The sequence below is a fragment of the Populus trichocarpa genome, chromosome 13 (genome assembly GCF_000002775.5).
Source record: "Populus trichocarpa isolate Nisqually-1 chromosome 13, P.trichocarpa_v4.1, whole genome shotgun sequence".
NCBI lineage: Eukaryota > Viridiplantae > Streptophyta > Magnoliopsida > Malpighiales > Salicaceae > Populus > Populus trichocarpa.
Genome location: NC_037297.2, coordinates 3,137,760 through 3,148,861, shown reverse-complemented (window position 1 = coordinate 3,148,861; position 11,102 = coordinate 3,137,760). Strand labels below are relative to the sequence as shown.

The 11,102-nt window shown below is 29.8% G+C and overlaps 1 protein-coding gene across 1 annotated transcript; it reads right to left on the bottom strand.

Annotated features, from left to right (window-relative positions):
- Positions 1-9,462: 9,462 nt before the first annotated feature.
- LOC7487696 (ethylene-response factor C3) lies at positions 9,463-10,511 on the bottom strand. Its single transcript, XM_002319063.4, has one exon. The coding sequence runs from the start codon at positions 10,423-10,425 to the stop codon at positions 9,748-9,750; it is 678 nt and encodes a 225-aa protein (XP_002319099.2). The 5' UTR covers positions 10,426-10,511; the 3' UTR covers positions 9,463-9,747.
- Between the last annotated feature and the right edge of the window lie 591 nt (positions 10,512-11,102).

Below are 11,102 nucleotides of genomic sequence, written 5' to 3'. Positions count from 1 at the left end.
CCAACGGCGTTCCTTTTAATTTATTGTGTGTGTGTGTGTTCTTTTGGTCTTTCAAAGACGCGTTATTTCCTCAGGTCAGGTCCGTGGATGGCAAGAAATTATTATTGTCAAAAAAAAGCGTTGGCTGGAATTAATGCTGGAATAGAATTTGAACTGGTTTGCCAATTTCTTTGTTGATATGTTTGTAGAAATGAATTTAATTACCTAAAAATTAAGTAAATATAACTGAATAAATATTTAATTTTATTAAAATACATGACTGAATATAATTTTAATTTAAAATACTCATATAATATAACAAAATAGTATTTTTCACAGTTCCGGAGTCTTAATAAACAAGGTTTATGCCCAATGTTTTAGTTTTTTTTTTTCAACTAGAGAATTTTATGCCCTATATAATTTTAATTTTTTCATGGTTCCTTTGTTTTTTATTTGTCTGGTATTACCCCCACGTGGTTGGCCATTGGATGACATGAGCTCAATATGTATTATTTCATCAAAGGATTTAATCGCGATCTAGTCGCTCCATTTAAAACCTGATTTGGTTTAAAAAAATAATCAAAACCTTGTCGTTTCAAACTCCTGCCTAACTCGAACAGGCTCAAGTGTTAAATAACAAAATATCAAAGGAAAAATTAAAAAAAAAAGAGTTTATGAAACAAAATAAAACAAAAACACTATATTAGATCAATCCTTGCCAACCTAATCTAATATGATAAATGCGTGGTCAGGGTCATTGCATGACTATAATAAGTTAATCCAGTTTAGCTAGCTATTTCTTCTATTTTCTTTAGTTTTTTTTTTCTAGTTGGATCTTAATTTAGCTTGGGCGAGATGAAGATTGGTAAAAGAAAAAAAACAGGGATTAAAATAAAAATAACATAAGAGTTATTAAAGAAACAATGAACGAATAAAAAAAAATATTTATCATTTCCTTTATTATCAGTAAGATTTTATTGGGTTTGGGTATGATAAAATTTGGGATCAAATTAAAAATTAGAGATCAAATAAAAAATTTAATAGTTATTAAACAACAGTTACTAAATAAGAAAAATTGATGAGGAACCGAATTAAGTAAAATAAATAACGTATGTGAGAAAACCATCATATTTGAGCGACACGTGCAGCTTTCTCCAGGACCCGACATGCCCTTATTTAAATTCGTTGTACTAAAAGCATATAATGAAGGGACATCTGATGATTTCTAACCATGGCTTTAATTGATTTCTTTGATTTTTTTTTTTTAAATTTTTGATTGATCACCTATTCAGATATGAATTGGTCAATTGACTTTGTCAAATTAATAGACTTTTATCAAGGGGTAAATGAAAGATTCAGGAACTGTTTGGAATAATGTTGGTTTAAAGTTTTTTTTATTTAAAAATATATTAAAATAATTTTTTTTTTATTTTTAAAAATTATTTTTATATCAACATATCAAAATAATTTAAAAATATATATAAAAAATTTAAACATAAACAAAAAAATATTAAAATTTTTAGAAACATGTTCTAGTACCTAGAGTTTACATAGAAATGCTGGTGAGGTATCACATAGCCATGATCAGCCAAGAGGAGGCAGGAATGATCATCAGCTCCGGTGCTCCCTTTGAATCAATTGACTGTATAATCCAAGTAAAATGAAAAAGATGCACATTTTTGCAAACGTGGGATATCAATTGATAGAGTGATCTCCTCCAACTAGTGCAGTATAATCCTTTTGGTACGGGATCAAACTAATTAAAAATATATTGGAAATTAGAAATGATTGTCATTAATGCAATGACAACTATATTCAAAGCCATCCCATTACATTCAAAACTAGATAGAAAATAAAATTATTACTAAACTTTCAACAACAACAACATCAATTAGAAGATACACAAACAACGGGGCAACACAAGTTTTAGGTCGTAGTGTTGGAGAATCCTTACACTCGATTTCTTGGGTCCACCAGACGATCATGTCTGCATCTACAAATTCGAATTGAAATCTAGGTAGGTCGAAGGATCATCCTCGTATCTCTGCTTCAATCGGTTGTTATACGTCTCATGAAAATAAAAACTAAAATCATCAAATTCAATTCAAGAAAATAATAATTCACAAAAGAAAATAGTTGAACGAACACACTACAAAGTGTTGAGCGCGGTTGTCGATGAACTGTTACACCCCCTTTTGACGGTCTTCACTCTGCACGTGCGTCTCCACAAAAAGCTCCATTAGGGTCGGCTCACGTCCAAGAGTTGTAGCCCATAAGAAAAAAAAGTGTTACAAGTTAAATATATTTATAAATAACAACAAATTAATTAAAGATAAATGTAATTAAAATTAATTTTATCATCCACTTCACATACGAAACGAAATGAACAGAGTCGTCGATATGTGTGGTAACCAAGCCATGAGTTTGCCGGCTCCGGTTCCCTGCACCGGACTACGAGCGTTATGTGGAACGTTCGGACGTCATGTGCAGAATATATTCCCCCATGTATCCTCCGGAATGTATGGTAGCCTGAAATCATTTCAAATAGTCACGTCATTCTAGCTTGGTAAAGCGTTTTCTCTAACATATTTTTTAGGTTTTTTTTTGCGTCTCATATCAAAAATCACACAACCTACATGATACAAATATATTCTATATGAGTTACTAACAACTGAAATTTCAAAATTTAAAATAAAAAATAATTATCGTATTGTTTGCATTGTTACCTAGTTGTAGCATAATTCTCTCAAACCCTCCTGCAACTTTGTCATTTTCTCTATCCCACTCAAATTTATCCATGCATTAACAATTTATAAAAAATAAATCAATAATCTAAATAAAGTAAATGAATTTACAAAAAAAAATATAGTAAAAATTTTAAGTTAATGTTAACCTTAAATTTTGTAAATCATGCATCGACATGAGGATTCCAATCAGGATGTTTGAAAACCTGACTCCATTGAAATAATAGAATCTTCATCAACGATTTAAATCCTGATGTTATTACCCGGGTGACCTCAATTTTTATGAACTTGAAAATCAATAAAATTAATGAAATATTAGTTGTTCATAAATTGTTTAACATAAACAAACTCAAAGCAAAACAAACTTACATTGAAAGGTTGTCCTTCCAATGCGTCTTGTACTTACGGGTGAATTGATCCCACTGTGAAGGGATACCGCCTCTATGTTGTGGAACCGCACTCAAAGAGATAGTGTCGGGAATTGACGTAGGTACCTCTTCTTGGTCGACAATAACACGTTGTCATTATAGCTGCTAGAAGAATTAGTTGCGATCATGTGCTCAGATCATTAGCATATGATCATGGATTTTCTGATAATAAATATAATTTTAAGATATTGAAGTTTTTTTTTTCCCTGACCCAACAGTTCAGATCTCATTAACCCAGTAAGCTAGGCAGAAGCATACATGAAACTAACATTTTATTAAGACAAAAAACAGAGTTCATTTTATATAATAAACCTATAAACTTATTGTTTTTTATGCTTGTTGATTGTTGGATTTCTTTTACGAGTGATTAACTCAACTATTTAGCATATTTTGAATTTAATAAATAGAAAAATAAATGCCAAGTTTCTAATTAATATGCTTTTCTTTTAGGGTTTTTTTTTAATTTACCGTTCCTCTCCATTTCTCTTCCTCTTAAGCTGGCTCTTTGTTTTTTATTAGCTTTTTTTCCTTTAGTTTCCTGGCCACCATTCAAATTTTAAAGAATGATATAAAGCCCATTAGTCCAGATATTTATATTGGCCTGAAGAAATTATAAATAAATTACTTTGGTTTTTTAGCATATTGATGCTAATGCTTGTGTTATTTTTACTTAAATAAAAAAACAGATATAAACCTATAATACAGATAATTATGTTCTATTTTTTTTTATGTATTTCTATCAATCCTATAATAAATTATTTCTTATTTTTATTTTTAATATGAATTTTAAAAAAGTTATTTATTAAATAAATTGTAATTTTTGAATGCCTCCTTTTGTAGAAATGGATGGCAGTATCCCTGCCTCGACAAGTTCTTGCGGTTTCAAGAAACATTGCGAAGAGCAACACAATTGCAAGCATATAAAAACGAGCCTCCATTGCTACCTATTTCGTGATTAAAAGGATTATATTATTTGTGCACGTACCAATCCTATTTATATATAAAAAATGGAAGACTTTGTCACAAACAATTTTATATATATATATATATATATATATATATATATATATATATATATATATAATTTCAATTTCTTAAATGCAACTAGGGAACGAGCAAAATTTCTTGGTATTTGAGTACAATCTCCTTTAATTACTTACCAATCTAACGAAGTCAAGTAGTTATACCTATCAAACTCATCGATTTTATTTTTTTGGTGAAAGTTTTGTCAACGACGCATGGGCCATTGGGCTAGACACAATTACATTTGGGCCAATCTCTGTTAATATGAAGGCATAGTAGGGATCGCACTATATGGGCCTCTAGCCCTTCTTTCGGCCTCATTTATGGGCTTATTTGAGTATGTTTATGCTCTAAGATCTTTTAAGTATATATCATGAAGGTATTTTGCGGGGAAAAGAAAAATGAACTCAGACAGAAAGTATTTTTTAAGGCTTCTGCCAAGATATTGCAAATAGAACTTGATTATTTAAACACGTTATGATGTGCTTCGGGTCAAAAAAATTTAAGAACATAAAAAATAAAAATGAAACGTTCCTAATATTTTTTTTTACTGAAAAATAATTTAAATCTTGTGAGGGTTAATTTTGAGGGTTCAAAAGTAATCTAATGACTTATAAAAATATAATTTGGGTAAAACAAATTAAGATAATATTTTCTTTTAATATTAAGATAATAATATATTGGATTGACTCGGGTTAACTTGGGTTAACAAGTCAAATTTATTATCCTAGTTTTGAGACTATGATAACCCTATAAAAAACAACCAAATATTAAAAGATAAAATTAAAAATAATAATTAAAAAAAAACTATAGTTAGCTTGTCAAACTCGTGACCGCGTCATGAGACGAGACAACCCAATAAAAAGCAAATTCAATGTTGAAGGACTCATGATCCGGATTATGAGACCATTATAATCTCTTAGAAAAAAATTAAAAAAACAACCCAATTTAATCGAGGTAAACATACTAAAACGTGTGACCTTGATCATAAGACCAAGATATCCCAATAAAAAGGAAATTAAAACAGATTATGAAGTTCGATTCCCAACTGATCCAATGTTGAATGTTGAAATTAAAAAAAAATCAATTAAAAAAACAGCCTAAGTAAACTCGGGTTAACTCATTAAATATTATTCATAGGTCATTAAACTTGGCCATAATAACCTAATAGAATTCAAACAAAAAAAAACATGAAGTTTAATTCTCAATTATCTCAATATTAAAAGATGAAATTAAAAATATTAATTAAAAAAATTTTAGTCAACTAGATTAACCTGTCAAATTTATGATCCATGTCACGGGAGTAAGATGACCTAATAAAAAAAATAAGTTTAATATATATATATATATATATATATATATATATATATATATATATATAAAGCATTCATTGAAATAAATAAATAAAATATTACCAATTAATAGTTTTATAAAAAAAAAAGTTACAGTAAAACCCCTCTTCTGTAGGGTTTTTTTAAATGCTAATGTCTCTCGTCCTCGTTTTCTTCTTTCAACATTTTGTTTGGAAATTAAAATGGATTTAATAGGTGAATTAAGCTAATAAAAACCCTGGTCAATTGGATTTTGCCTTACAAATGTCTTTTCCAAGTTTAATTTAAAACTCAACAGATGAAACTCCAGATTACTATTTTTGCAAGGACAAATTTAATAACTAGGTTTGTAATCATTCTCGAGTATTTTTGTATTTTAATACTTAAAAAAACATTAGATAAAATAACACAGTATAAACAATATTTATTACTCTCTAGAGTATCAAATGTCTTTTCCAAGTTTAATTTAAAACTCAAAAGATCGACAAATTTAATAACTAAGTTTGTAATCATTCTCGAGTATTTTTATACTATAGTGCCTAAAAAATACTTAGATAAAATAACACAGTATATAAATATTTTAAAAATAACATAATTTAAAGAATTGCAAATGATATTTGTAAAAAAAAATATTTCAGACTTTTTTATATGTTAAAAATTAAACGACACAATTTACAATAAAAAAAAGTAAAAACAAAAAGAAAAAGACCATGAAAACTTATTAAAGCTTCAATTATTACATTTTTGATATTGCTGAAAATATCTCGGTAAAATGAATCTAACAATTTCGAGGAAGGTTATTAATGATGACTAGAATGAGTCACACGAGTTATTCGAAGATAAATGAGCTCTAAATAGCTAAATATATAACTAATATGACCTACTTTGATTATTATTCAAGATTTTTTTTAGTTTTGTTGAATTTATTTTATTAATATCTTTTAAATAATACCAATAATATTATCAATAGAACTTTAGGGTATCCATGTTCTTTCTCTTTCTTTCTTTTTTTAATTATTTTTTCTCTCTTCTCTTTTTATTATAAATTGTATTAGTCTATTGTTTTGAATTTGAGAGAATAATAAATAACCCTTACTCACAAGCTGCATATATTATCCGTGATTCTCTGATCTAAGAATTCTAAATAAATTTTTGCACTTCGTTATTTTAATATTTTTAGTGAAAAAAACCAAAAAAACAAAAACTCAACATTCTCCACCTGCTCTCACCACACGGAAACACTCATCCAAGAAGGCTTCATATTTGTTGTAAAACACCCATCATCAATCCCAAACCACCATCTTAACACTCACTTACATTACCATACACAACAAATTACCACTCCTAAATGAACAAGAAGTTAACAAAGCAACAAACAAAAGGAGGGAACTCTTCCCGTACCAAAACTCTCGCCCATCAGATCTACCACAGAAAGCAGATCTGTCAAGCAAGAGCAAGGATCCCATCACCCCTAACAGGCGAAGGAGATGGAGAGGAGGGGAGGGAAGTCACCTCCCACAAGGAAAAGGATTGAGAAAAAAAATAAAAGACCAAACTTTAGAGCAGCTCTGAGTGTTTGTGGTTTTTTACCTCTAAGAATTTTGATCCGAGATTGAAGTGTTAGAAGTGATGTTTCGGGTTGTTGTAATACTTGGAAGAAAGTATGTTCTTTCTCCAATGATGCTTCTTTTTAACTTTTATTTTATTATAGAAAACTTTGAAGAGAATGAACCAAATTGAAATATATTTTTAGGTGATGAGGGCAAAATGATATTTAGAACTTGTCTGGTGAAGAAGCTCGGTAGCTGCGTGTTTGTTAAAATAATTTTAAAAAATTATTTGAAATTAATTTTTCTTGATTTTCTTGATTCAATTTGTTAATATTAAAAATAAAAAAATATTATTTTAATATATTATTAAACAAAAAATATTTTAAAAATAATAACTAATATAATATCAAACAATACCTTATTCCGAGATCCATGTATTAGAATGAAAAATTGCAAAAAATACATCATTTTTTTCCTGTCGAAACACGTATTGTAAGAAATAAAAATCCTGATCTGACGGCTATATATGATCGCAAAGAACCATCAAGAAATGAAATCAACTTATCTAGAGAATATTTTATAAAATTAACATAATTTTTTTATTATTTTCCAATTAGTATAGAATAAAAAGTACTATCCATTTTCCTTTTTGTTTTCCAAAAACAAGGTAAAAAAAAACTAAAACATAAGAGATTTAAATCTAAAAATCTTTTTTTTTAAATAATAAATAATTAATGTCAATTGAACTAGAAATTTATTAGGTAATGAAGGTAGTAACTCATGGTGTTTGAAACTATGATAATAATTATTTTTTAAAGTAATTTTTATTTTAAAACATATTAAAATATATTTTTAATATTGATATAAAATATATCTAAAAATATCAAAAGCATATTAATTTAAAATAAAAAATAAAAAATAAAAATTTTAAATTTTTTTATAAATTCTTTTCAATCGCAGTTCGAAACACTGCATGTACGCGTGAAGCCGAGACACTAATAACGCCAGCTTAGCAATCCATTTGCCTCTGTGCCTTGTAAGAACTTTTAACAGAAAATCAAAGTTTGACTTCAAACAAATTATATAAACGTATGGCTACCTATTCTCCTTTAAAATTATTGCACATATCAATCAAGCAATCTCTGCCACCAACTATCACTATCGATGTGCAGTAGGATAACAATAGATGATTCTACACGCTATTCTAGGGATCGTACCGCATTTTTTTTACATAAAAAATAAAATATATATATAGATATTGTTAATGTAATTTTTAGTAGAAAAAATAAAATAAAATTATATTGGAATTCATAAGATGTGATCTCAAGTTGAAAGACAGTTTAAATGACTAGTAAAAATATAATTTGATTCAAAAAAATTAAGATGATATCTTTTTTAAAATATTAAAATGACAATATATTAAATCGACTCAGATCAACTCGGGTTAAACTGTCAAATCCACTACCCAGGTCATGAGACTCTAATAACTCTATAGAAAAAAAAAATTAAAAAACAAAAAATTTACTAAATTCAAATCTCAATCAACTCAGTGTTGAATGATAAAACTGAAAATAAAACTCAACTGAAAAAATGAATTGAGTCAACCTAGGTTAACCTACTAAATCTGGGTCATGTGATTGGAATAACTCCATAGAAAACAAATCGAAACAAATTATAAAATTAATTCTCAATCAACTCAATGTTGATTGGTGAAATTTAAAAAAGCCACTCAAGTCAACCGATCAAATCCATGACTCAAGTCATGAGACCAAGATAACCTCATACAACGCAAACTGAAACAAACTATGAATTAGAATTTTCAATCAACTCAATACTAAAGGATGCAATTGAAAAAGTTTCAACTAAAAAAAGAACTAAAAAAATTTGGTTGATCAACTCGCGACCCGAGTGATGATACCATAATAATCCCATAGAAAATAAACAAAAAAAATAAAATTTAATTCTCTATCAGCTCAATGTTGAAGAGTGAAGTTGAAAAAACAATTAATTAAAAAATGATAAAGAAATAATCCAAGTCAACATAGCTAACTTACAAAACTCGCGATCTTGGTCATATAATGAGATAACTCTATAGAAAATAAATTGAAATAAATTATGAACTTTAATAACCGGTAAATTCAATATTAAAGGATAAAATTTAAAAAACAATCCTTTCAAAATTTAAGGACTAAAATGTAAAAGATCTTTTTCTTAGAGCCAAAGTATAAAATATCTTGGCATTTCACTGTTCATTGAAATCCCAAATCCTTTTAATATATTTTAATTAATCCACTAAAATAAACAAATATGGGAGAAAGAAATCTGGTCCCCTTGTCTTCGTGACTAAATCCCATAGCTAGCTAGAGTCCCACATAATAATTACTTTTGTTGCGGATGATAATGATAATTAAGACTTCAATCTTTCTTCTCAATATTATCTTTAAAAATATCAAGTGCACACAAAAAGACATTATCCAACAAAAAAAGTGGTAATTATCTTCATCATCTAAAGTGAAATGATTAAAAATACAAAAAATAGACACAATTGGCCAATGAACCGTTGGTTAAGTGATAGTGATGATCATCGAGTAGAATTGGAGGATAGAATCCTTACTCCACCTCCAAACCAACACTTCCTAAGACGAAAAGAAGAGGAGGTGAGTAAAACGAGAGATGGTAGACACTAGCTAATTCACCAAGGACTAGCACTCTCTGAAATGGCTAGCAGTTCCTCCAAATATTCAGCCCCTAAATCCTCTAGCACGACGACATTTTCCACTTCCGTTCTTATTTCTTTCTCTTTCCTCTTCCTACTCTCGGCTTTCCTGTTCATTGAATGTCTTTTTTTCATTGCTAAAATTGGTGATTGTCCTTCTTGGAAGCCATAGCCCGTTTCTTTGAGTGACTCGTAGACTTTTTGGGCAGGAAAATTTAGTACTGCCATTGAACCTCTCATTGCAAATGCAGCTTGATCATAAGCTAAGGCCGCCGCCTCGGCAGTATCAAATGTTCCTAGCCAAACTCTCACACCGTTTCTTGTCGAATCCCTTATCTCGGCGGCGTACTTGCCCCAGGGCCGCCTTCTAACCCCTCTATAAGAGATTTCTCGGGGCTGTTCCCCTTGATAATCAGCTCTTGAACTTACCTCATCGTAGTTGGAATTGGTGGATGATGTGGTATCAAAAGAGTTGATGGGGGCCTCATTGAGGAGTCCTAAGAGAAGCATTTCTTGGGAATCATTTTCGTTAAAAGGGAGGGGTTGGCTGTAGAAGTTCTGTGCGTTACATGAGGAAGAATCAAGGGAATTGAAGGAGGAAGAAGATTCCGGGGAGAATTGTGAGTTTTGGTAGTGAAAAAATGAAGAATCCATCGAGGGATTAAAGTGGGAATTGTTTTGGTGTTTGAATGGCTGGTATTTCTGTGGTAGCTAGCAAGCTAGTCTTTGGTCATGGGACATAATGTTTGAAAACAAGGCAGTTTATATAGGCACAAGAGAGGGAAGATCCTCAAGTTGTCTTTATTTTTTAAGGAACGTGGTATGCTCTATGGTGAAAAAGACATATTACATGAACATGGTTACTAGAGGGCATTTTCAATAAATCTGGTCGTTAAAGTGGCCCATGAATGCGTTGATGCACGTGAGTCAAAGAGCCAATGGGGCATGGCGGCTAGGTCAAAGAAGAATTCATGGTGACATCATCTCGATGATTTCAGTGTTTTTGGTGTTTTGAAGGCTTGCCTCCTTGGCACCTTAATTAGCCACGTCCATCTGGCAATGGCACCAGCCATTAATCGATTGTTATGTCCTTTCTAGCGATTTGCTGCTTCCATTATCCTTTTTGTTCACACAAAATAAGAACAATGATCATTAGCCCAGCCAATCAGTATATATGTGCTAGAAGAATGATCTACTTTTTTTTTTGTTCGAAAAAGGAAGAACACCCTCTTTCTCTTTTTTATTTGGAGATTTTTAGACTGAGAGGACATGGGAAGGTGATTGATTTCGTTTCAAATTGCTTTCTGTTTTGGTTTAATTTATAATTATTA